Source organism: Notolepis coatsorum, assembly GCF_963971535.1.
Source record: "Notolepis coatsorum genome assembly, chromosome: 17".
NCBI classification, from domain to species: Eukaryota; Metazoa; Chordata; class Actinopteri; order Aulopiformes; family Paralepididae; genus Notolepis; species Notolepis coatsorum.
In genome coordinates this window covers 20579078-20606803 of record NC_140181.1, presented here as the reverse complement: position 1 = coordinate 20606803, position 27726 = coordinate 20579078, and the positions used below count along the sequence as shown (strand labels likewise).

The window sequence follows — 27726 nt, the reverse complement described above, 5'->3', positions numbered from 1 at the left end:
TGCAGGCTCTGGCCAGCATACAGTACATCAGGTGTGTTACCAGTAGGTAGGTAGGTTGGTACGTGATAGTAGCCAGGTAACGTCGAAAAAAACGTTAGATGTTTTCTCTTCTGTTGTGTCAGTTGTTGCGTATTTATTTTATTTGATACATATCTTATTACTAGAGCTGAATCTGATTGCATGTCTGTTTTACTTTTACAAAAGGAAGGAAGCATGTCTGTGCCCACTACTACTGTAGTGTCTTCCGCGAATACTTAGCGCGAGTGAGTGTGTGTTCATTTGTGTTTTATAATACAGAATACAGAAGTAATTCATGTCAGTCGAAAGACTATATACACGCACTTTTATTGAAAGCAGAAGTAACAATCGAGCTTCTTTCACTTGACAAAAACAAATGGAGACAAACGAATGAAACAAAGTTGAGACCAAACACTTCCTGATCTCAAACTGACAACCACCCATGACGTGTTGCAACGGATCCGTCACAGAGAACAACATACCAAGCTGAAAGTCCACCTGTGAAGAAATGGATCATGCAAGACCTCATGAGACACTTCAGCCAAACAAGGTAAAATATCCTTTATTATTTGCTTTATTGTATCACGTCTTGGGCATCTTGGGGGTATTTGCGTTATTTTAGGTCGGTGGATGGTTCATTTAAAGGTCTTCACTATGAATTGAAAATGGGGGACCCTGGTGTAAACAAGACAAACGTCTTTCTCTGGTCTGCATCCCCTTAACAATTGTGTGTATTGAGCTGTACTGTATTGTACCCATTCTGCAATCTGTTAATAAAGTTTTCATTCATTCATTCATTCATTGGATGGTAAACGACACTAGTAATTTCCACTTGATGTCACAAGTACTTTTAGACAAACGTTGACACAGACGAGTAGCCTCTACACTTGCAAAATAAATCCCTTTTAGTAGAACCAAAAAGACAGCATAAAATCCGGTATGCTTGGTTAGTAGTAGGTCAGGTGGGTAGACTAGACCATACGATCTATTATTAATTATTCATATAACTAATGCTTACAAATTAGGGGCCCTTATGGTTTATGGGTTCCCTCTCGCAAAATGGGGAGCAGTTCATCTCACTATTGTTTCATTCATCAGAAGTCGGCACAATTGAATGTTTTAAGAATGACTATCCTGATTGATTGATTGATTGATTGATTGATTGATTGATTGATTGAAAACTTTATTAACAGATTGCAGAATGGGTACAGTACAGTACAGCTCAATACATACAATTGTTAAGGGGATGCAGACCAGAGAAAGACTTTCGTCTTGTTTACATCAGGGTCATAGGTTTCACTCTCTCCACTTATTATATATTTTTGTATATCTTCAATGACATTGTATGGAATTCTGGAATTCGACACCAACTTACGTTTACAACCCTTCAGATCAGATGGGGTGCTGTGGCATGGTGTGATCTATTTAGGTGATCCTCCTTGACATAAAAAAAAAAGTTTGGGAAATACACTGCTATTGAGCATCATGCTGTTGTAGAAAATATCACATATTTCATCCTATTACAATTCTTTGTACAGCTTACTGGGCCCTACATTCTCTAGTGTACAGACAGCATGTTTTTGTCTGGAACCATTTTAACAACCAATTCCCTCATAACAAAATATCTGTTCTAGTGCCGGGTGCAGCTTATCAGTGTTCATCCCATGCTGTTATGAGAACTGCCCAACCTTTCTTCTGTATGCAAAACCTTGATTTTATTTTATTATAAGGCTGAAAGCATCCTTGGGCTCTGGGCTCACTTCGCAGATTGTCTTCCGCTCTCTTATATAATATAAACTTATCTAATCTTGTTTTTTTTTCCTATCCATTGACTTGATCACAATTTCTGTAAGCTCACTGGACTTGGTAAAATAACAATGCCTAATAAAACAGCACCACTGCATTCACTTTCCAGAGCTCCGTGTCGAGGCACAGGGAGCAGCATACTGAGGAGTCTGGTGGTGACAAGAGACCCAGCGAGGGCTCCGTGAAACCTGCCACTGAGGTAGGACACATCCACCACTCTCCGCTTATTTCTGCACTATATCAAGCATGTCTCTACAATAACTTTATATGTGTGCACTCCGTTAGGGGTGGGCAATATGACGATATGAACTCTTATGCCCCCCTAACGATTTTGCAGAGTTGTCACCTTAGTGCATGAAAAGATTGCATCACGTTCAAGGTCATAAAAAACTTAATTTGTAATATTTCGTTCCAATTCTTTTTTTTATGAATACCACTATGAACCTAACTCAACATATCTATCAAAGATTCCAAATATTTCCGTTTGTAGGGTTATGGTTAGGGTTAGAGTTAGGGTTAGGGTTGGGGTTAGGGTTAGGGTTGGGGTTAGGGTTAGGTTAGGGGACTGTTGAGCAAGTGTTGGGGTGGGCACGGGCACAGGGATGAGATTTTACCTTCTCCTAATCTTTCTGTCTGGGTAACCCTAACCTTAACCCTAACCCTAACCCTAATGGCAAGAAATAAACCACTATGGACGGTTTGAAAGCTAATATTGTTAACTTTTGTGTTAGAGGGTTTCAAAATCTAATCTTGTCAAATTCTGTGAATATATGGAAAATAAGCAAACGGACACAATTTCATGACATAATAATCAACACAGCCATCGTTGTACACAGAAACACAAAAAAATATAGGCAAAAAACACAAAATAGTCGCTAAGGGGGCAGACGGGTTAAATAAATATCGGGTACAGTTAATTAACGATACACTTTTTAAACGTATCGTGGACATCGTTTTGTTCTGCACAAACCCTCATCCATACAGTATATATAATATGTGTGTGTGTATTTCTGGCTAAAGTGGATAGCAAACACAGTACTGTGCAAAAGTCTTCGGCACCAACAAGTTTTTATCTAAATAGTCTTAAATGTTAATAAAACAATTTCTGTATTAGTGTGTCAGTAGACTACTCTTTTACATTTTTAGAAACTTTTCATTTCATTATTTTTTTAAAGCATCTTCATGGTTTAATGCAGACATATGTTGCAGGGACTATTAGAATCATCATATTTGCGTGACCGTATCCATCAAAGGGTTAAATCAAGCATTTTTAAGTGCTTTAGAGGAAATGTGAAAATATTGCGATATGTATCGTGATAGAGCCAAAAAATATCGTGATATCATTTAGAGGCCATATCGCCCAGCCCTACACTCCGTGCAGTCTTAACATTTGATTTGTACGAAAGTGTAATAATAACCTTCCGTTATGCTACCACTGCTGTTTTCAGGATGAGAGCAGACCATTCAGAAGAGTTCGGAGCCTATCCAGGCCCAGGGCCTGGCCATCTCATTCATTTAAACCCAGAGGCAGAGGAGGATTCGGGTAAGACTGGCACATTGTGTTTTGTTTTCATACAGTGTTACGTTCCCTTTTTAATTCACAGAAGAGGATACCTTTTATCCGATATGTTTATGAGGTCGTATCGATCACAACAGTAAGAATGATTTTTATGTCTTTACGCTGCAGTTTCCTGAAGGACGATCGTCCGTTTCGGAAAACGGGCTTTGGGTTCCAGAGGTTCCACCCCCACTTCGGCCCTCGACCCCACTTCCCCCATTACGACCACCCTGACCCCAAGATGACCCTCGCGCAGAGGGAGCGGGAGCGGGAGAGACGGAGGACGGCGAAAGAGAAAGCCCAGCAGAGGGAGAACGTCGACATATCTTGTAAGGTCTACAATGTTTTATTTTACAAGAAAACGAGAGAAGTCAATTCCCTTATTGCGTCGGTTCGAGTAACTAAAATTAATGTAACACACCCTTGTTTTTACACAAACCTTCAAGGTGTTGTTATCTCGTGACCACCAGGTGGCAGTGTAAGCACACACTGTCTACATGGAGGCTTTGCATTAGGGACGTTTGGAATGCATTTTCTCACCGTGCTATCTGGCGGTTGGTAGTAGCCGTCAAGTGATAACCTAATCAGGTTACATAATACTGATCTCTGGATTATGTCATCATAATCATTCCTATAAATTGATAGTTATAGATATAATCGCTATAATCTGATGTTGCATGGTATCTATGACTATGTAATTATGCCACATGTGGACCTTCTGCCAGGTGCCGTAGCTCATAATCATCTCCTCAACTGTTAATGGTTCGTTATTGTATTTGAACAAGGGGAGTTTTAAATCCTCAGATGGCTAGTTATTTTACAAAATGTACAGCGCTGTTGGTTTTACATAAGAAAGCTAAGCTTTACTTTCATACTGCCCATGTTTTTCAAGTGTAGTAAGTCAAATTGTTGTACGATATCTCATGTTGGTGTTATTGGGCCTGAGACTTTCTGTATCTCAGGGTTCTGTATTGCTGTGGCATCGGTGTATTTTCTCTTCTCAGCCACGGTGTCTCTGTGCAGACTGCAGCACTCTGGAGGTGTGTGTGCGTGTGTGTGAGTGTGTGTGTGTGTGTGTGTGTGTGTGTGTGTGTGTGTGTGTGTGTGTGTGTGTGTGTGTGAACAGGTTTCTCTATGTGCCTGGGAGATGGTGTGATGATGGTGACTCATTGCTGGTGTGTATGTGAGGGAGAAATGGAGAGCGAGAGATGGGGAGAGAGAGGGAGATGGAGAGAGAGAGAGACCAGGCGGCCAGCCAGGGGTATATAATGAGCCATAACAAAGCTATCGCCTCACACATAGGAACTCTGCAGTCAAACGTTGCGAGGCAAATTCCTCAAATCACACCCAATGGATTTAGCTTAAAATAAACATGAATTTATTTAATGTTTTTTTAATTTTTATTTCTTTACTGCAGAAAATACTTTCCCCCCCTGACAGGAGGTCGGAGAAGGAAAGATGGGTGGAGTCTATATTGAGACAGTAATGATGGTCTAAAGACAGCTGTATAGATAGAGATAGGCAATGGCATGCCAGATAGAAAGAGAGGACCCTTCAAACATGTTGTTTATCACTGTTGCCATGGTTTCCCTACAGCTGTTGCCAGTTGTTGTGTTGGGTTGTGTTGTATTGAACTTGGGTGGTTTTAGAATCGATTGGCAACGCCAACTCACACTAAATAACAAAATTGGTGATGAGAAATCTTTTATCTCCAAATCCCACTTAACACTTTGGATGCCCAACCCGAGTTTTCTCGGGTTTACCCCCCGCGGGTTGAATGCCCATTACGAGAATATTCGTTTTTTCTCGTATTTTTTTTATTTATTAGCGATCTGAATTCATATTTCATCAACCGAGTCTACCGTTGGTAAATCAGCCACCCCCGGCGCTCAGATGTGAAAAAAGCGCCCCCTATCGTCTCCCAGATGGTAATTCACCCTTTTGGATTGGATTCAATGAAAATGCATGGGGAAAAAAGACCCGGACTCCACATTTTACTTCTCACGCAAGCAACCGGGGCCAATCAGCTTCATGCTGGACCCTCAGAGCAGCGGGGATTATGTGTTTTACTGTATACGCAGTGGATCAATAAAAGGATCGATTTTTGGAATGGTCGATCAGGAATTGGAATAATCCATTTGGATACCATTTGATCTCAGGTAAGTAGAGCTGCCGCGGTATCGGTATTACCGCGGTATCGCTGTTACATCATGCCCACCGCAGCGTTGGGCTGAATACCGGCATCACTGCTGTTTTTTATTATATTATTATTATTATTACGCTCTCGTTGGGCTTGCGGCTCTGCAGATATACCCTACTTCTCTGTCGAGATTCCAAGCGACCCTATTGGGTACCAGAAAAGTCACATGAAACACTGCAGACCACAGATTGGTCAGAAGAGATACGCGAAGTGCTTTTACTTCCTGAATCTCAGCCATGAGCCATTGATCAGAGCTCAGTCACAACACGGCTAATAGTACGTTAGCTCCCACCGGAGACCGGAGTGGATTGCCGTCGCTCCTCAGGGAACGAGGCATAATGATTTTACTGCAACGAAATGTTATAATAAAAGCCCTTCGTTCTATACACTTGTCTGATTGAAAACTTTATTAACAGACCGCAGAATGGGTACAACTCGGCACGCTCTGAGCAAAGAAAGGAACTTAGATATTAATTTAGTAACGCTTGCCTTGCTATGGTCCGGTAAATACGAACGTGTAACTATACTAACGTTAATGCCACAAATCGAATGCCTTTGTAATCATAAGTAGTAACGTTATAATAATAATAAGAAGAAAGGGGCGCTTGAATACGGCCGGGGGATCCGCTCTATACAATGCAGACCCACGGCTCTCGTATTATAATGAGCCCGCGAGGCGTGTTATTATTAGAGTTAATAATATTGTATATTGTTTACACTGCCTTTTTATTCCATTTTTACTTCTCCACTGTACTATAATTATGTGACTCGTATTATAATGAGCCCGCGAGGCGTGTTATTATTAGAGTTAATAATATTGTATATTGTTTACACTGCCTTTTTATTCCATTTTTACTTCTCCACTGTACTATAATTATGTGACCTGTACCTCTATGTCTTCTACTACCTGTACCTCCCCTCCCCCCGGCCCTCCCCATGCTGCTGATTTTATATTATTTTATGAAGAGAAACGTGATACGTCAGACGTACTTCGAGATACTTCCGCATTAGTCCTGTGGCGGTCGGAAGTCCTGTGGCGGTCGGAAGTACCAATCTGGACCTCGAGGCTCCGAGTCTGCAGCTGGACCCTATTGCACCAAACAGTCATTTGCGAGCAATCGGCAAATTCTCAGGCAAATGCAACCAACCAGAAGGCGAGATTGTTCTGAGTTTACAGCCCTTTCACCCGCCTCCGCTGTGCTCAGCACCAATGGGAAGCGCCCATTTTGAGACTCTCTAGCGTCTAGCTCTACTCGCGAGTAAACTTGACTCATCAACAACATGCGGCAACTTTTACGAGACCGTAAGTTCATTTGACTTATTCTAGTCTAAAGAAACATATATATTACTATTGCTATTGATACATCTAGGTAACGTGAATGCCACAAAACGAATGCCTTTTGTTAATCAGAACGTTATTTACGCGACAAGCAGTGTGTTGTTGTCGTTGTTGTTGTTGTTGGTGGTGTTTCGTGTGTGTGCTTGCGCCGCTCGCTTTCTGATAAATGTATGAATGTTGATAAATCTAGATAACGTTAATGCCACAAAACGAATGACTTTGTTAATCAGAACGTTATTTGCGTTATCAATTGTTTTTAAGCTCAATAAACGTCTTTCTCCCATTTGTCCGGGAGATCTCTGGGTAACAGTACTGTATATTTGCATATCATATATGTCACAAATGTAACATTACTATATACCTGTATGTCATGTATGTCACTATGAATTGAAAACGGGGGACCCTGATGTAAACAAGACGAACGTCTTTCTCTGGTCTGCATCCCCTTAACAATTGTGTGTATTGAGCTGTACTGTATTGTACCCATTCTGCAATCTGTTAAATATTGATTGATTGTTATTAACAGATTGCAGAATGGGTACAGTACAGCTCAATACACACAATTGTTAAGGGGATGCAGACCAGAGAAAGACTTTCGTCTTGTTTACATCAGGGTCCCCCATTTTCAGTTCATCATAACATATATGACACACATGACATACAGATAGACAATACTGCTACATCTATACATTTATGACATACCAGATTTACAAATACAGTAGCCTATTGTTTGTGATACAAAAATAGTCTAAAAAGAGTATATACATTTGACGAAGAAACTGTACATTGGATGTGGTTGGGTGGGATGGGGGGGGGTTGTAACTATACATTGGATTATCGACAACCTTACTTGGTCCCAATAAGAGGGTCTCGTGTATTAAATAAAGTTTTCATTCATTCATTCACTCTGGATCTTGTAAATCCAGTAGCAATACACACAATTGTTAAGGGGATGTAGACCAGAGAAAGGCGTTTGTCTTGTTTACATCATCAGGGTCCCCCATTTTCAATTCATAGTGACATTTATGACATACACAACATACATGACATTTATGACATAGGGACATGCCTTACAGGTATATAGTAATAGTACTGTTACATTTAGTCACATATACGATATGCAAATATACAGTACTGTTACCCAGAGATCCTAACAGTAAATATATACATATGATGAGGAGGAGACTGTACATTAGGAGGGGGTGAGTGAGTGGGTGGTAAATAAATATATACAAACGGTGGGGAGGAGACTGTCCATTGTTGTTGTGGCATAATTGCGAAACGTGTTTAGTCCCTTGTTTGTATGATAACAAGCCGTTTAGTTCATGGTTCAAAGTGGGGAGGGGTGCTAGCTCGCCATCAATCAGAAGCTAGCCACAAGACTTGCATTCACGCTCTCCAGCACACAACAGTAGGGTCTATAGTCACAGTCAGGACAGTAGGCTCGCTCTACAAGTAGGCTCCCTTAAAACGCTAACACTATTAAAAAAAAATACAGTAGAGGTTAAAATAAGAATATGACTTGGCCAGAAAAAAAGTTCAGTCAGGAGATTTTTTTTTGCTTTAATCCCTGATATGTACACATATACTATCGATAATCTAGCGTTTATTTGAAAACGATTCATAAATAGGCCGAACAATGACAACGTTCTAGAATATTACAGTACATCAATGTTGACTGGAAATGGGTCATTGATAATGCGACGGGCAGATTAGACACATAGCCATAATTTAAAACATAGATTAGAAAGATAATGTTGATATCGGCCAGAAAAGCAATAACGAGACTGGTACAAAGAAGACCCACCGACAATAGCACAATGGGAAGTTATAGTAGAGGAGATACAGGATATGGAGAGGATAACGCACATGCTGAGGCTACAGGAAGAGAAATTTGGGGAAAGATGGGAAAAGTGGGAGGATTATAAGGGGAACGAAAACGACATCACAAAGGAAGGAACAAATGAAACACAAGAGGGCGAAGGGTAAAGGAGGAAAGAGGTTCAAGGAGGGTCTCTGAACCCATGTCGCACACTTAATGTTTTCTAATTTTATTTTTGTTTAAGATATGACAATTGTTTTATGTTTTTTCCACTTCATTATTTATGTATGTGAATATTTGCTTAAGTCAGTATTTAAAATTTTTCGTCTTTTGGGTATTACATTTTTTTTTATTATTATTTATGTCTGTTTAATAGTGTTGTTGATGTTATTGTATATGTTGTGTTGTTTGTCTATAAATGTTCAATACAAATTTAAGTAAAAAAAAAAAAACATAGATTAGGCGATATTAACGTTAACATTGAAGTGGTGCTGGGCATTCAAGCACTAAATGTGCGCCCCCTGCTGGGCATTCAAAGTGTTAAGATAAAGGGAAAAAAAGATAAAGATTCCAACACTCAAAATTCACTTGTACTTTTATTTAACAGCATTTTTGGTACAAGACTGGTTTTCAAGACATTTCTCATGGCATGACATCTCATGGTCTGTGTGGCTTGTCTGTTTCCCAGCTACCCTGGGACCTCTCTTCCCCAGGTCATCCTCCAGCAGAGAGAAGGACAAGCTGCCTTTTTCTTTCAATGTAAGTTCAACCATCTTGTATCTCTACTTTTCCCCCCATATCTTTGTGGGATATGCCCATTTCAGTTCCCTAGTCGAGTAAACCAGCCACTGATTATTTTGTATTCAAAATCATGCACATTATCTCATTACCTCTGCCAAGGATATCTTAACCCCTTAAGCCTGATCACCCCAGTACCGGGTTGAGATTTATTTTCAACTAATTAAGATTACTGGCTTGACGCAGGCGGTGGGACCTTCATGTTTGAATCACTTTCATGCGATTTGTTGGCGGTAGATGATGCTTTTTGCTTGAGTGAAGTGAGGTGTAGTAGCTAACATGACGATGCTAGTAGCTATACTTGCTAGAGTGAAGTGAGGTGTAGTAGCTAACATGACGATGCTAGTAGCTATAGCCTACTTGCTAGAGTGAAGTGAGGTGTAGTAGCTAACATGACGATGCTAGTAGCTATACTTGCTAGAGTAAAGTGAGGTGTAGTAGCTAAGATGACGATGCTAGTAGCTATACTTGCTAGAGTAAAGTGAGGTGTAGTAGCTAACATGATGATGCTAGTAGCTATACTTGCTAGAGTAAAGTGAGGTTTAGTAGCTAACATGATGGTGCTAGTAGCTATACTTGCTTGAGTAAAGGGAGGTGTAGTAGCTAACATGACGATGCTAGTAGCTATACTTGCTGGAGTGAAGTGAGGTGTAGTAGCTAACATGATGATGCTAGTAGCTATACTTGCTAGAGTAAAGTGAGATGTAGTAGCTAACATGATGATGCGAGGCGACAGTGGCTCAGGAGATAGAGCTGTCGTCTGGTAAACTGAAGGTTACCGGTTCGATTCCCACTCCTCCCGGGCAGCGTGTCAAAGTGTCCCTGAGAAAGACACTTAACTCCTAATTGCTCCTGATGAGCAGGTTGGCACCTTGCATGGTTGCCTCCGCCGTCAGTTTGTGAATGTGAGGAACACAATTGTAAAGCGCTTTGGATAAAAGCGATATATAAATGCACCATTTATTTATTTATTTATCATTTAGTAGCTATACTTGTGTAACTGAGGGGTACAATTCCCTGACTGTATTGTTAGATATGGTATTTAATACCACTACCTCTTGTACTTTAACTTCTGGCCATCCAGTACATGATATAAATATGATGAACACTTTCCCACCTGATGAAACGAAGTCCACACAAATGTACAAATCGAATATTTAATATAGCAAAAGGTATATACAACGTTCACTTGTTTACACTTATGATTTGAAATGCACTTGTATGGCAAATGAGTATTCGTAGGTAAATCAACATTGAATGTCCAATCTCTGGTTGCGCAGGGAGTAAGTATACAACCTGGATATTTAGGAAACTATAGCGATGGTACTCAAATGATTATAGCTGGATACACTAAGGGGGGGGGGGGGGTGTCCCGCTGGTTGTAAGACAGTAGGAGGGGGGGGTTAGAGAAGCCGCTGGCGGTATCCCATCTGGCCGACGATTTCTTGGGAGAATTCAAAGTCTTGAACACGGTGCCCACAGAATCTCGGTCCGCAGACGAATACAGCTGGACCCTCTGGTGGACGGTAGCTGCCGGTCCACAACGGAGAGACGTGAGGCGACCTCACTGGTGTAGAGCGCCGTCTCACCTGGAGTCCTCTCCGGGGGGTAGTTCCAACACTCCGCAGTGTTGGCCGTTATCCATGGAATAATCAAAGCACCCAAAGCATAATCCAAGCCGTGGAAGGCTCGCCGTCGTCCGGGTAGAGTAATCCAATATACAGGTCCAGTCGCCCTGGCCCGGAGCTCCTCGGATGCAAGCACCACTAGTGGTCTGCCCAGCCTGGTTAAGCGTCCAGATAACGTCAGGAACGATGGGGGTACTGATAACTTTATAACTCTAACCGAACGATGCACCATACATAAATAGACTATTATTAGCTTAATAGAATACGTCCAACTCGACGGTATAGTGCCAAACTATGACTATTCAACTATTAATCCACACGATATCTCAATGCCTATTCTGAGGCCAAGTAGGCCTTACTGCACCACACGTGCGTCGTGGGTGAGGCTTCGCGTCTGTCACTCTGTTGGAGGGTAAAGAACTGGACTAAAAGAAAGTTCTACTTTACTTGCGCCATATATATATGCGCTATGAACAAATAGTACCATTCGTATTTCGCCAGACGTATTCCTACGCGGAACCGGGGCTTGCCACGACATGTTGGGCGGCACGATTGAACTTGAACCTAGGGGTATGGCTGATGGCGCCAGGTTCTCGTCCAATGGTAGAATGAAACTATTATGGGCTGTTTAGTAGACTAAAGGGATATTCAGTGCGTATTGTACAAGGAATATACAGGGGATATCAAACGATATACAAATACTATTAAATATATATATATAAATAAATATATATATTCGGTTTAATCTGATCCTTCACAACAACTTGCTAGAGTAAAGGGAGGTGTACTAGCTAACATGACGATGCTAGTAGCTATACTTGCTAAAGCCATTAATTCTCAAGCTCTATAGAAGAGACCATTTCACTGAGCCATCTACTGAAGATTGGAGGGGTGGTAGATTTCCACTCCCATATTATCCTCCTCTAGCAACCAACATGCCAAACATTGAGGTATGTTGTAGGGCTGACCCCTATTAATCGATTAGTCGACTAATCGGTCGAAAGGGGCCGTAGTCGACTGGCCAACCTCTTAGTCGAATATAATAATAAAAAAAAAAAACGTATTAATATTTTTTTTTAACATTCTTTCCAAAAGAAAAGAGGCCTAGAAGCGTGGCTAACGCTAATGGCACGCATACCAGAGGCTAACTGCCTATGAAAACAGGCACAGAGGCACTGAAAGAGGATTTCACCCATCTAATGAACACACTAGACTAGACAAATATCAAGATGTATCCATCAGTGGACCAATTGCATGCTTTTGCAGAGGACAAGAAGCCTTCAGTCGACTCCTTCAGACATTAAGCACCCCCACAGCCCAAATGGAATGGGAAAAAAAAAAAAAAAAATTATACTTTTTTTTTTTTTTTTTTTTTAAGTCGACCAATAGTCGACTAACGGCAAATTTTGGCCAATCCTAGTCGACCATGCAAATCCTTAGTCGGGGACAGCCCTAGTATGTTGTAATGAATTGGGCAAGTTAATAGAGGCCTCAGTCAGAGCAACCAAACAATGCAGTGACAGTTTCTGCATCAGATATAATCTCAACATCATACATTTTGGCATACCAATAGAAAATAATGGAAACAAATTGTGACACTATGTGTTTAGAGTTAGGAGGCTGTTTCATTAAAACTGTCTTCTTTTGGAAGGTTCTCAAACTCAGTAATAGTATTAACAACATGTCTAACCTGAAGGTAATGAAATAAATTAAAGAAAGAAGTGGAAGAATAATAATTAATTGCAGCTGCGTAAAGGACACAAAGTGTTTATACATACAAATCTAAAGAACACTTAATTTGTTTTAATATCTTAATGGAGCACAACGTTGTCTGCCACTAACTTCACTGGATACTAGTCATTTGTAGCAAACGAAAGGGAGCTGTTTCTCGCTGCATACGAGGACATTAGTGGCCATTTGGGGGAAGCAGAGGGCACATTCTTATGTGGCAATTGATCCTGCAATAAATGAATGCTCTGGCATTAGCTGTCCAATAGCAATGCTGAAACACTGGTAGAGATGAACCCCCAAGTTACTTGGGCTTCTGTAAATGGGCCTTGGATATTTGTATAACTCCAAATAAATGAGAAAAAATATTGAATCTATTAACATGAAAAATGCTGCAGTAATGGGTAGAATATCTTTTATAAATAAAAAAATCTTGGAGGGAGACCATTTTGACAGCGTTTATGCATCCTCGTTTATGCATCCTATTAGAGACAGTGGCAAGGTCTTCCAAAACTATATTATTCTTAAGTTTGTCTACTATTTTATTTTTAATATATGCTTGGGATTTACAGGAATAAAAAGACCAAGGTATGTGAAATTATCTTTTACAATTTCAAAGGGCAGTCTTTCAAGCTAGGGTCCAAGCTATCGGAAGCTATTCGGAAAAAAAGAGAAAAGGATCTAAACCCGAGAAATCTCGGGGTTGGTGCTCAACGGTTGGATTTGAAACCCGAGAAATCTCGGGTATGGCGCAGAAAGAGTTAAGGAAAATCTCCTGGCCACAAAACCGGTTTTGATCAAATTGAATGAGCGATGAATGATGTCATTGTCTACCACCAGTACCCACTGTACCCAGCCCTGTGGCTAGCATCTTTGCTACCACTCTTTGGTGATAATTTTAAAGGTTAAGGGAGGTGTCGGATCAAAACTTCTTGTTCATCGCTTATCTGGTTTACAAGTTGTGTATTGATAACATGTGCTGAATTGATATATTTAGTTTTTCAGTGTGTGTTGTATCATTGGGTTCCTTTTTTTTAATTAGAAAGAGTACCTTCTGCTGCTGGACCCTCTTAACCAGTTCTACAAGGAGATACAGATGCCTTTTAACTGGCCTGGCACTTGTGTCAACTGCTGCTGAATATGTGCGCAAACTCTGCAGTGAATTCTCCACTCTTCACATCGCTACATCTGTCCCTGCAAAATGGAGAGGGAGTACCTAGAAACCTGGCCTTGAACAAACAACAGAATCCAACACCAATGACAAAACAGCTACAGAGACTCTACTTCAGTGCCTCTCTGTGCTTAAGAATGTTTTTACGGAACCACACAGACGAGCAATGCTGCTCACACGTAAGGCTCAGCTTGTCCCAACTTGCTCTTGAGCGCAATATCACGTGAAAATGTAAAATTGAAAGGCATTATACTGAGGAGATTCAGCACTTCCAGCCGTCGACTCCAGCTGTTCTAATGGTGAGTTGATAATTAATGTATGTGCTGAAGGATGGTTATACAGACTTAAGAGTATGTCACTTCTGCTTTGGTGTGGTTTACTGTTCAGGGCCTGTGTTTGAGTCAGCGTTGCTGTTTGGTCTTTTGGAGTGGATATAGCCATATCATGCTTCTCTTGGTGTTATAGTGGTGGTTCTAGTACTCGGTTTGAATCTTTTTCATATTTTAATGTATAGCCCGTGTGAATTTCGGTGGCTTGGCTTTGTGTTTGGATTCATATGATCATTTGCCTTTTTTAGACCTACTGTCACACCAGGGGTTCCCAAACTTCTTGGGAGTCCCAAAAGATACATTTGGTATCTCTCTGGGACCCTAACATACAGAAATACATAATGCGTTGCCATGACATCTAAATTAGTAAACAATTCATAAAGACAAATATCTTAAAGAACAATTCATTGAAATACATGATATGTATTTAATTCAAATTTGTTTGTTTGTGAAAACATTGTCTCTTAAAGTTTGCTCCTTTACTCTGGAAAAACTCTGTCGCCTTGCCCTGATGATGTGGATGCTTCGTTTGAAGGCTTTACTTTGTTTACTTTAAAACGTTCATAATTCATAGTTCATGTAGTATGTAGTATGTGCGTCTACTGTACGGTTCCAGTGTGTACATTTGCGCTTCCAGTTCTCTGTGTCATAGCGCACATTTCTCGCTCTATAATAATTATAATTTAATAATAATAATGGCCATGAGGTAGGGTAATCTGAATAGCCCCCCCCCCCCCCCCCATGAAATTAGCTGAGCCTGATGACCCCTAATGGAAGACACCTATTGATTTTGATGACCCCATGACCTTTCCTCTAGCCCCACCTACAGGCCAAACTTTACATTTTTAAATTGGTGTATCTCATAAACTCTTCATCGTTCAGTCACAAAATATACTGTGGACATGCATGTCTAGGGTCTAACATATTTTACGTGTGTTATTTACACAGTTGATGAACAAACCGCTTCTCCCAGATCCAAAATGCATGGTAAACCATTTACCAACCACCTTGAGGGATTCTTCTTCTTCTTCTTCTTCTTCTTCTTCTTCTTCTTCTTCTTCTTCTTCTTCTTCTTCTTCTTCTTCTTCTTCTTCTTCTTCTTCTTCTTCTTCTTCTTCTTCTTCTTCTTCTTCTTCTTCTTCTTCTTCTTCTTCTTCTTCTTCTTCTTCTTCTTCTTCTTCTTCTTCTTCTTCTTCTTCTTCTTCTTCTTCTTCTTCTTCTTCTTCTTCTTCTTCTTTTTCTTTTTCTTCTTTTTTTGTCATTATCATAATATATTATCAGTATCAGGCTGTCAACCGATTAAAATATTTAATCTGATTAATCGTATGATTGTCCATAGTTAACTCGCGATTAATCGCATATTTTTCATCTCTTCTAAATCTACCTTAAATGGATATTTTTCAAGTTTTACAAATGTTTGCTTTATGCAGCCATTTACCACAAAGGGATGACCCTCATGCATTGCAAATTTGTATCAAATTCAAAACAGTGATGCACAAAATAACTTAAAAGAAAATAATAATTTAGAACGATGAATAAAGTGTGCATGAAATAATAGGGGAAATAAAACGTTAGGAACTTGTTATATTCACCCACACAAGGGCTGAGGACTCACACCCCCTGCCCCCTCTCTCTCTCACACACACATACACTCTCCCAGCTCTCTTTCTCTCTTGCCCCTTCCTCATCTCTCTCACCCCCCCCCTCCCTCTCTCTCTCTCTCTCTCTCTCTCTCTCTCTCTCTCTCTCTCTCTCTCTCTCTCTCTCTCTCTCTCTCTCTCTCTCTCTCTCTCTCTCTCTCTCTCTCTCTCTCTCTCTCTCACACACACACTTTGAGTCAGAAACAAACATAGTATCAATGAGAGTATCAATAATACACCTGAGTGAAGTCTAGTAAAAAAAAAAAAAAAAAAAAATGATTTATTTTTAAAACGTTAATTTCGTTAAACTTTCGTTAAAAAATGTGTGCGTTATGGAGGAGGAAATGATATATCCCTCATCTCTGGAATCCTTCCTGACACAATCAGACAGACCTATACCTTTTAAAAACCCTTTAATGGCATTTATAAGGGAAACTTGGAATCAATCGCACAGAATGACTGGTGATAGCCCATATTTAACTACGAGAGCCTCTATATGGTATAATAAGAAACTAAAGATTGGTAAGAAATCAGTCATATGGGACGATTGGATTAAAAGGGGGATACATGTACTAGGTGATATAGCCGGGGAAGATGGGGTTTTGCCTTTTGAGGATATTAAAGAGGATTTTGATATAGATAATAAAAACTTTTATAAATTCCTACAGATTAGACATTGTATATCGTCTGTGGCCCGATTACTGCAATTCAAGAAATATTCTATAAAGGATGGCGTAGGAAAGGCGGTGCATCAAGATTTTATGATGTTATAAGAGAATACAATGCACCCAAATTGGCGGGTCTGAGATTGAGCTGGGAGAACGATGTACGTGAGGATATTACTGAGGAAATGTGGGAGAAACTGGTGTCCAAATGGGGTAAATTCTCTAGGGAGGCGCAATCACAACTTATTTTTTACAAAGTGTTGAACAGAAGCTATTGGACGCCTAGTAAACTGGCCAGACTGAAATTAAGGGACAGTGACATCTGCTGGAGATGTGAGAAGGAGACAGGCACTTTACTGCACATGCTGTACGAATGTGAGAAGGTCCGGAAAATGTGGGATCAAATTGTGATATTCCTAAGTAAGGTTCTGAATGTGAAGATAAATAACACCCCAATGGCATGTGTTTTGGGTATAGTACCGAAAGGGATTAAACTGCCTAAATACCGGGGAATGTGGTATAGAATGGCCATGATATCAGGATGTAGAATTGCATTACGACATTGGAAATCACCTGTTGATATTACTTTTAAAGAATGGATGGAACTAATGTTCCGGACAGCATCATATGAAAGGGTGACGTATAGAGTCGCAGGGAGAGAGGATATTTTCGCTGAGGTATGGGACAGTTTTCTACACCTGACTGAACGGTCTGGGGACAAATGATTAAGGTGGGATTACAATGTTATCAAGGATGAATATGAAAAAGGGGATCTGATCTGATGGTACTTGTGCTTTATAATGTATTGTGTATGTATGTACATGTATTTTATGTCCGGATGGTGTATCTATGGAACGGTCACTGTCTCTATCACACTCACATGTGCGCAGGTATAGCCGCATACAAGTATCTAGGATACACATATTCATATGTGTACATAATAGGTTTACACACACTCATATACACAAGGATAAGTTATACACGTCAGGGGCACACATACATGCACATACTCACTTATAGGAAATAGGCATACACACACCTACATATACACATAGTTGAAGTATAGGCTTTCACTGACACATATGGGGGATACACATGTACATAGGAGACACACACATATGTAGCTGAGACGCACATATATATACACATCTGAGATATACACTCACATAGGGGGCAGAGGCACACATGGATACGAGACACACACAAGAGATAGGAGTACAGTCACATACCAGGAAGATGCACACACACACATATGAGGCATGTACACATGCTTACGTGATACACGTACCCACATACATGTGTTGGAGACATGCGTGCATGCATGTTATCATGCACAACTGCATGTGTCTGGGGCGCTTTCTCTCACATGCAATATGGAGAAGGGTGGCATCCCGATAGAGGATGCAGCACATACCTGCTCGAAGGTAGTTCGGTCTACATGCAAAGTATATATATCAGGGATGTATACGCATAATGTATAGTATAGTATGTTTCTTTTTTCGTAAGTCTTTTTTTATTTTCCATGTCAGTTGTTAATGTATTTGTATGAGTCCTTTACATGTTTTGTATGTTCTTACAAAAAAGAAAAAGGCAAATCCTGGAAATTGCATATGATGATGTGGAAAGAGATGTTTTGAATATTGGAGAGATTTGTGCAAAAAATATCAATACAAAAAAAAAAAATGTGTGCGTTAACGCATTAATAACGAGTTAACTTTGACAGCCATCATAATATTATATTATCATAATACCATATCATGTTATCATATTATCACAACCCTAAAGTGTCTGTGCCGTCATTTGTCTCGTTTCTCCCCTTTCTTTCCATCTGTTTTTTTTCAGGAGAACAAGGGATCTCAGAGCAGAGGACCACACGGCAAAGACGGAGACCGCAAGGGAGCCTACAGCAAAGACGGATACCGCAAGGGAGCCTACAGCAAAGACGGAGACCACAAGGGAGCCTACAGCAAAGACGGAGACCACAAGGGAGCCTACAGCAAAGACGGATACCGCAAGGGAGCCTACAGCAAAGACGGAGACTACAAGGGAGCCCAGAGCAGAGAGGGAGACAGAGGAAGAGGGAGATATCTCCCCTCGTCTGTAAGCCGGCCAGAAGCACGGAACAGAGCTATCCAACTCAAGAGGAAAGAGATCGAGAAGGTACAGTACTGAAGAGGGAGGGAGAGGGAGAGGGAGAGGGAGACACTACTGCCAACACTGATTGACAGATAAAGCCAGAGAGGGAGCACAGAGAAAGGAGAGAGATGGAGAAGAAAGAGATGGGAAAAGCCAGGTAGAGAGACCTGGAATTATCTATATGCTTTAATGCAGTCAGTCTACACTCTACACATTAATGTGAAAGTACGGAGCCTACAGGCAGTATTTATAATTATTGCCGTAGGGTTTGCAATGGAGTCCTTGAATGAAGAGGCAGCTGATGAGGTGAACAGAACTTCAAAGATTCAGTACAATGAAAATCTTGTTTTTCAGTTTCATTGCCTTTTTGTACATACTTGTAACTGATGTTGATGTGACTAAAGCCCTTTTAAGGTCCATCCCCCTGGATATCAACAAAATCAAGCCATTTCAGATATCTAATCTGCTTCCTCTGAAATATACTGTAGCATAATACACACAGGTTACTCTTGCCCCTTTTCCACTGCATGGTACCTACTCGACTCTACTCTACTCTACTCGGCATTTTCGGTTTTCCATTACCAAAATACCTGGAGCCGGGTACTTTTTGGGTAATTTTTTAGTCCCTGCTCTGTCGAGGTAGAACTGGTACCAGAAAAGTGACGTGAAACACTGCAGACCACTGATTGGTCAGAAGAGAGAAGCGTCACGCGTTGGAGCGTCTGCACAAAAACAGAAAGCCGCCATCTTTAATGCCTCACTTAGGATTCATTATTTGTTTGCAGCAGGATAGTGCAATAAACAAAAAAGGATACATTCACTGTGTATTCTGCCTCATTTATTGATGAAACAAAACCGACATCAACACAATTTACCATAGAGAGCGGAGAGTTTACTCTCACAAAAAGATTGCTGATTTGTTAAGCTTGTTGTTAGCTTAGGTGCTAATGTGCGTACATAGCGTGATCAATATAACTCGCTATTGATTGTTTGTACTAGTAACGTTAATGCTAGTAGAATAGACACAACGTGAGGTAATCACCATCCCTTTTAAACCGGTTATTACCTAATGCTAACGTTAGCAGATAGACATGAGCGGTAACGTTAAAGCTTGTTGTTAGCTTACGTGCTAATGTGCTTGCGTTTTACCATGGCTAGTGTACATAGCGTGATCAATATAACTCGCTATTGATTGTTTGTACTAGTAACGTTAATGCTAGTAGAATAGACACAACGTGAGGTAATCACCATCCATTTTAAACCGGCTATTACCTAATGCTAATGCTAACGTTAACGTTAGCAGATAGACATGAGAGGTAACGTTAAAGCTTGTAGAATAGACACAATGAGAGGTAATGTTAACGTTAGCAGAATAGACACGAGAGGTAACGTTAACGTTAGCAGAATAGACACAACGAGAGTCTGGTTAATGTTATTGATTGATTGATTGATTGATTGATTGAAAACTGTGTTTTACTCTGGCTTGCTCCAAGCCCCTCACGGACATAGCTATGCTCACAGAGCTCTCATGCTGTACGCCAGCGGCCCCGCCTCCCCACACGGAGACAAACTGAGTACTACCTGCAGTGGAAAAGGAATGCAGTACCTGGTACCTAAAGCGAGTAGAGTAGAGTAGGGTAGAGTCGAGTAGGTACTATGCAATGGAAAAGAGGCATCTGATTGGCCCATCAGTCACATCTAGCTGCTCTGATTGGCCCATCAGTCACATCTAGCTGCAGTCACTCAGCAGCAGAGGAGGAGTAATAGTATATCAAGCATCTATAGACCTGTTCACTGTTTACAAACATACCGTGTTCGAGCCAATCAGCAATACCAACTGAGTCACGTAACTAAGTCGCCTCAGACCTGTGCGAGCTGCTGTGCTAAAAGAATAGTTACGGGGCTATATGGAGAAACCATGGCACTCCCCTGACTAAAAGTAGTTTCAAACGAAAACGGCTGAATGTCATTTTGCCAAATCAGCATGGCTGTGAGTGTGAGTCTTTCACCTTTTACATATCTAGCTTTGGCATGGATTGATTGTTTAGATCGCTAGCATGGCTAACAAATGCAAATATATTGTAGTCTGCTGTAGTCGCATTGTTGTCAAAAAGGAGAACCAATGTGTTTGGATTGTGAGGTATATGTAATATAGTATAATATATATATGTAATATAGTACACTATATATGTAATGTAATATAGTACAATATATATATACTCAAAGCACACAGTGCAAGTACTTTCTGAATGGACTGAATCTCACTGTTAGTAAAAATCAAATGTGCTTCATAAAAAAAGAAAGAACTCAACATGTAAGGTAGTTTGTTCTGACTCCTCTTCATCTCAACATGTAAGGTAGTTTGTTCTGACTCCTCTTCATCTCAACATGTAAGGTAGTTTGTTCTGACTCTTCATCTCAATATGTAAGGTAGTTTGTTCTGACTCTTCATTTCAATATGTAAGGTTGTTTGTTGTGTCTCCTCTTCATCTCAACATGTAAGGTAGTTTGTTGTGTCTCCTCTTCATCTCAACATGTAAGGTAGTTTGTTGTGACTCCTCTTCATCTCAATATGTAAGGTAGTTTGTTGTGACTCCTCTTCATCTCAACATGTAAGGTAGTTTGTTGTGACTCCTCTTCATCTCAACATGTAAGGTAGTTTGTTGTGACTCCTCTTCATCTCAACATGTAAGGTAGTTTGTTGTGACTCCTCTTCATCTCAACATGTAAGGTCGTTTGTTGTGACTCTTCATCTCAACATGTAAGGTAGTTTGTTGTGACTCCTCTTCATCACACCATGGCGTTGTGGCATAGTGCCTCTCGTACACGTGCTTTAACAGTCTTCAGGCTCAATGTGGCAGCACATCACATGTAGCTCTGTTGATAGGCTGTGTGTGTGTGTCTGTCTCCATCTACTCAACTGAAGAGAAGGCCTCTCTTGCTCTTCATATCTCCATGGTTACGGGAGAAGGTTGGCTTTGTAAGAAAGCAGTCTTGCAACAGTCTTCTATTCTACCTTTAACCCTAAACTCAACCCCTAACCATAAAATGGCCTATGTCAAAGTGAGGACTGGCAAATGTCCTAATTGTAACAGATTTACCTCATCTCTCTATCTTTTGTGGCAACATTGGTCCTCACAAGTATAGTAGTACCCGTCAATGTTCCCACAAGTATATTAGTACCCATCCACACAAAATACCCTCGCATGAACAGCTGCCTCACACTTCTTTTTTTAATGTTACTTGTCCTTTTGGACAAGTTATGTTTTTGTAGGTTTATATTGATTTTTCTACCGGGCAGTCCGGTAGAGAGAGAGAGAGAGGAGGAATGAGAGATAGACTGGGGAAGACATTCGGCAAAGATCACCGGGTCCGGGAGTCGAACCCGGGTCGGCCGTGTGGCACCGTGGTGCTGTATGCGGTGCGCCACTCGGGCGCCCCGGCTGCCTCACACTTCTAATCCACTCAGTGGTAAAAAATATACACATGATGGAACTTCCTCTCTCTTGTTCAGGGTTTTCTTGTTCTCTCTCTCTCCTCCCCCCCTGTCTCCTTCTCTCTTATCGATCACTTTCTCTCTGTTGAATTCTTGTGGTAATGAACTCAGGTACCCAAATATGTGCTGTGTATGTTTCCTAGTGAAACAAACCATGTTACACATTGGGGCTCGATGATCTGAAAGAAATTCATATCACCATAATTATCTTGATTTTCTTTTTCCGATATCAATATTTATATCACTATAAATGAATTCATACACATATACATGAATTCATGTATGAATAATCACAAGATAAATAATCCAGTTGTTCAGTTCATCACATCACGCTGCATCGAATCCAAACTGTTATTTTCCCAATATTGAAGATCTAATTTTGAGACATTTGAGGTTAATATGAATGATAATATGATCACAGAATTGTGCGCAATGATATTTTGTATCACAATATGTTACCGATACAATAAATTATCATATTAAATAAATACCCTATTTCATGTGTCACAAATATGTGTTTGTGTGTCTCAGATCTACCATCGGGACTGCGACATGTTTGGCGCAGTCGTGAAGATGCTGATATGCAAGGACCCCTCCCTGGAGCAGCCCATCCAGTCCTCTCTGCAGGACAACCTCAGGGTGATAGGCATGCGCTGTGTGGCGGCCATGCAGCAGTTTATAGAGGAGTACGACGCCAGAGAAGTTGCCCAGACAAAGGCACAGACACAGACAAAGGCACAGGCACAGACACAGACACAGGCACAGGCACAGACACAGACACAGGCACAGACACAGGTACAGGCACAGACACAGACACAGACACAGGTACAGGCACAGGCACACGCACAGGCACAGGCACAGGCACAGACACAGGTACAGGCACAGGCACAGGCACACGCACAGACACAGGCACAGGCACAGGTACAGGCACACGCACAGACACAGGTACAGACACAGGCACAGACACAGGCACATGCACAGATACAGGTACAGACACAGGCACAGACACAGACACAGGCACATGCACAGATACAGGTACAGACACAGGCACACGCACAGATACAGGTACAGGTACACACACACGCCCCATCTTGACTCAAGGGAATGTATGTTCCATATCAAACACACACCTTGCTGCAACTGCAGGGAAGTCTCTTCCTAGTCCAGGGGTCGGCAACCGTTACTATCAAAAGAGCCACTTTTCCCCCTCCCACAAAATTAAATGCTCAAATGAAGATAACACAGTGTATAACGTTTTATATATCCCCAAGCATACCCCACATTTAGCATAAAACGCCTGACAATTGCATACCCAAAGTAATTTGCTATTTATTATACTTTATACTTATAGCACACAGTTTGTTGCATTAATGGAATAATAAAGCAACAAAAAGAAAACTGTTATGAAGAGGAGAAAAAATACTGGCTGTGTAGACCTATTTTAAATAAAACACAAGAGGAGACAAAACACTGGTGTCTGTAGACCGACTTTGAAATAAAACCCCGAACTATTCAGGTATATTTGAGTCTTTCCCTTATTTGTGGAACATTTATAAAATAAAAAGTAGTCCACTTTGAAAAAAGACTACCATGTGTAGACCTACTTTGAAATAAAACACAGAAAAGGAGAAAAAACACTGGCATCTGTAGACCTACTTTGAAATAAAACCCTGAACTAAACCTGCATTGTTAGTCGTGAAAGCAAATTAATCTGTCCACGCTGAATTAAACCCTTTATTTTCCTCAGACTTTCCTTTTTTTGGATTTATCCATGGTTAGCTTACTGGGGGGTCGGAAACTCAAGATTAGCCACTTGCAGACGGCAGGGAGAGGTGCGGGGTGTGACGTACTGTATATTTTAGTTGATGAAATATTTTAGTTGATGAACTATTTTTTCATTTCAGTGTCACAGTATGACATTGATCTCCAAAATAAGAGAACAAAAAAGAAAAAAAGCCGCAGCTGATTGGTTAACACTTTCAGTGCCAGGCCGTGTTTTCCTTTTTACCCCGTTGATGCCACGGTCCACGGCCCATGTAACGTTAATATCGCCTAATCTATGTTTTAAATTATGCTATGTGTCTAATCTGCCCATCGCTTATCAAAGAATCATTTTCCAGTCAACATTGGCAAAGCAGATTGTGTTTTTATCGCTTCATTTCCTTTTTATAGCATTTTGAAAACCACTCGGTTTCGAAGAAAAAACAACACATTCCCTGATAATTGCCTTTTACTGGAATATTCCAGAACGTTATCATTTGTCGGTCTATTTATGAATCGTTTTCAAATAAACGCTAGATGGTCGATAGTATATGTGTGCGCACGCACGCTCGTGCCGTGCGCTGATAATCGCTGCTATTATTTCCTCATGGCTTTTACAGTGAAACAGCCATATCACATATAGTGGAAACGCTTATATCTCGATGAAAACGAGTCTGATTATCCTAACACTGATAACATAGATTCCTTACCTGACATCAGATGGTATCCAAATGGTATATTCCAATTCCTGATCACCATTCGAAAAAATCGATAAGTATATTGATCCAACGTGTGTACAGTATATATAACCCATGCTCGCCGCGGCTCAGAGGCTCCAGAATGAACTCTGGTAACTCCGGCTGCATCAGTGGACTGGAAAATGTGGACTGGAATATTTTTTTTCCCCCATCCATTTTCATTGAGTCCATTCCAAAAGGGTGATTTACCATCTGGGAGACGATAGGGGGCGCTTTTTTCACATCTGGATCTCCAACGGTAGGCTCGGGTGATGCAATATGATTTCAGATCGCTAATAATAAAAAAAAAAAAAAAAAATCCGAGAAAAGCCGTGACGTGGCTTTCAACGTCACAATCGTAAACCCGAGATTAGCCGTGAGTGGCGCTCAAAGTGTTAAAGAGCCGCATGCGGCCTCGGAGCCGCAGGTTGCCGACCCCTGTCCTAGTCACACACACACACACACACACACACACACACACACACACACACACACACACACACACACACAGGGTTTGATTTGCTGGGGGGGGGTATCCCTACAGTACCTCTGCTTTTCATGTCCCAATTTCTGGTCATTCATATTGATCGCTGGTGGAGATATGATACATCCCTCCTTCTAGTATAATAGACACTCATTCATTCTTTTTCTTAAATCTTTAAAAAAAAATTACCTATTCCCTACTCCCATCCCCCAATTTAGTTGTTATGCCAATTCCCTCCTGGTTTCTCCACTGCCCTACCGTCAGTCTGGGAAGGATGTAGACTACCACATGCTGCCCTACTGTCGGTCTGGGGAGGGTGTAGACTACCACATGCTGCCCTACTGTTGGTCTGGGGAGGGTGTAGACTTACCACATGCTGCCCTAATGTCGGTCTGGGGAGGGTGTAGACTACCACATGCTGCCCTACTGTCGGTCTGAGGAGGGTGTAGACTACCACATGCTGCCCTACTGTTGGTCTGAGGAGGGTGTAGACTACCACATGCTGCCCTACTGTCGGTCTGGGGAGGGTGTAGACTACCACATGCTGCCCTACTGTTGGTCTGGGGAGGGTGTAGACTTACCACATGCTGCCCTACTGTCGGTCTGGGGAGGGTGTAGACTACCACATGCTGCCCTACTGTCGGTCTGAGGAGGGTGTAGACTACCACATGCTGCCCTACTGTTGGTCTGAGGAGGGTGTAGACTACCATATGCTGCCCTAATGTCAGTCTGAGGAGGGTGTAGACTACCACATGCTGCCCTACTGTCAGTCTGAGGAGGGTGTAGACTACCACATGCTGCCCTACTGTTGGTCTGGGGAGGGTGTAGACTACCACATGCTGCCCTACTGTCGGTCTGGGGAGGGTGTAGACTGTAGACTACCACATGCTGCCCTACTGTCAGTCTGAGGAGGGTGTAGACTACCACATGGTGCCCTACTGTCAGTCTGAGGAGGGTGTAGAACTACCACATGCTGCCCTACTGTCAGTCTGAGGAGGGTGTAGACTACCACATGCTGCCCTACTGTCAGTCTGAGGAGGGTGTAGGCTACCACATGCTGCCCTACGGTCAGTCTGGGAAAGGTGTAGATTAAGTCTAGGAGTTTCACTGGGAGAGCGTAACGTGCGCAGAGGTTCATGCTATCTCCCCCAGATCCCCTCCTTGCTGAACAACAGAGGTACCGCTGCCGGGAATTGAACTTGCGTCGCTGCGGTAGTAGGCGAGTGCTTAGACCTCTACATTACCCAGACGCCACACTATCATTAATTCTTGCACAGAATTAAATACATGGATTATAAAAAATCGTCAGCAGCTACACACCAGTGTCTCCATGCTTTGGCCTATTTACTTAGCTATTAAGAAATTAATTAATCGAAATGCTTATATTTAGATCAAATCCTTTACGCTACAAGATGAAAGGGGAACAGTAAACCATTGCATTATATTTCAGGAAGCATCAAAGTAAAACAGCCTGTTGAGAAAACGTTTAATCTTTGCAAGTGATTGAGGGCAAATCCCTCCATTTTAGAAAATAACAAAACAAACCACTAACAAGCTAAACAGACTTTCTGTTGCATCGTATGAGATGTGAGTTTTATATGGATATAACTGTATATAATCGTATGGCCTACATAAACCTTTTATTATTTATTTTTAAAAACATCCCCATATATATTTTCTTTATTATTCTTTTTGATTTATTTTACAAATTACACCCCGCACACACACACACACATCACGCCTGCCTAACTGTCTTGTACACAAAACTGCTTGTGAGGCTGGTGAGTAGCTCTCAGGTCTTTAAAAGCAGCTTGTGAGTAGCTCTCAGATCTTTAAAAGCAGCTTGTGAGTAGCTCTCAGATCTTTAAAAGCAGCTTGTGAGTAGCTCTCAGATCTTTAAAAGCAGCTTGTGAGTACGCTCTCAGATCTTTAAAAGCAGCTTGTGAGTACGCTCTCAGATCTTTAAAAGCAGCTTGTGGGGCTGGTGAGTTATTGCGTTCCCTATACGTCAGGTATTTTCTTTGGTGCCATTTGCTGCAGCAGTCTGCTGTGTTGTTCTAGTCACTCCTGGTGCTTCAGTCGTTCAACTGATGGTCCCCTTTTTGACCAGCTTGTTATGTGATCACTACTGAAATTACTTTTAATAGTGGCTGTGAACTTTTTCTATTCCTGGTGATTTTGAGAATATCACAAAAAGAAATGGCAATAAATAAGTGGCAATAATTTCCATGAATCTCAATTTCCAGGCCCTGGTGATGAAATAATTATGTAACAAAGAAGCCAATACAAAAAAGTGCCTTTTTGTCCATTTATATGATTGATGTAATAAATAATAACATAATACATTATTTAGTGATAAACTTTTTCTAAATCCAGTTGTTTGTGGTATATTAAACATTGTGGTGAACAA

At 41.1% G+C, this 27726-nt stretch overlaps 1 protein-coding gene across 1 annotated transcript; it reads left to right on the top strand.

Moving 5' to 3' along the window:
- The first annotated feature begins 52 nt into the window (after window positions 1–52).
- On the top strand, window positions 53–27718 carry LOC311244492 (uncharacterized protein). Its single transcript, XM_084334034.1, has 7 exons — window positions 53–568; window positions 1934–2023; window positions 3273–3367; window positions 3512–3711; window positions 9432–9502; window positions 18545–18862; window positions 22866–27718. Exons 1-7 carry the CDS (start codon window positions 527–529, stop codon window positions 23427–23429), a joined length of 1380 nt encoding a protein of 459 aa, XP_084190160.1. The 5' UTR covers window positions 53–526; the 3' UTR covers window positions 23430–27718.
- Window positions 27719–27726: the final 8 nt, after the last annotated feature.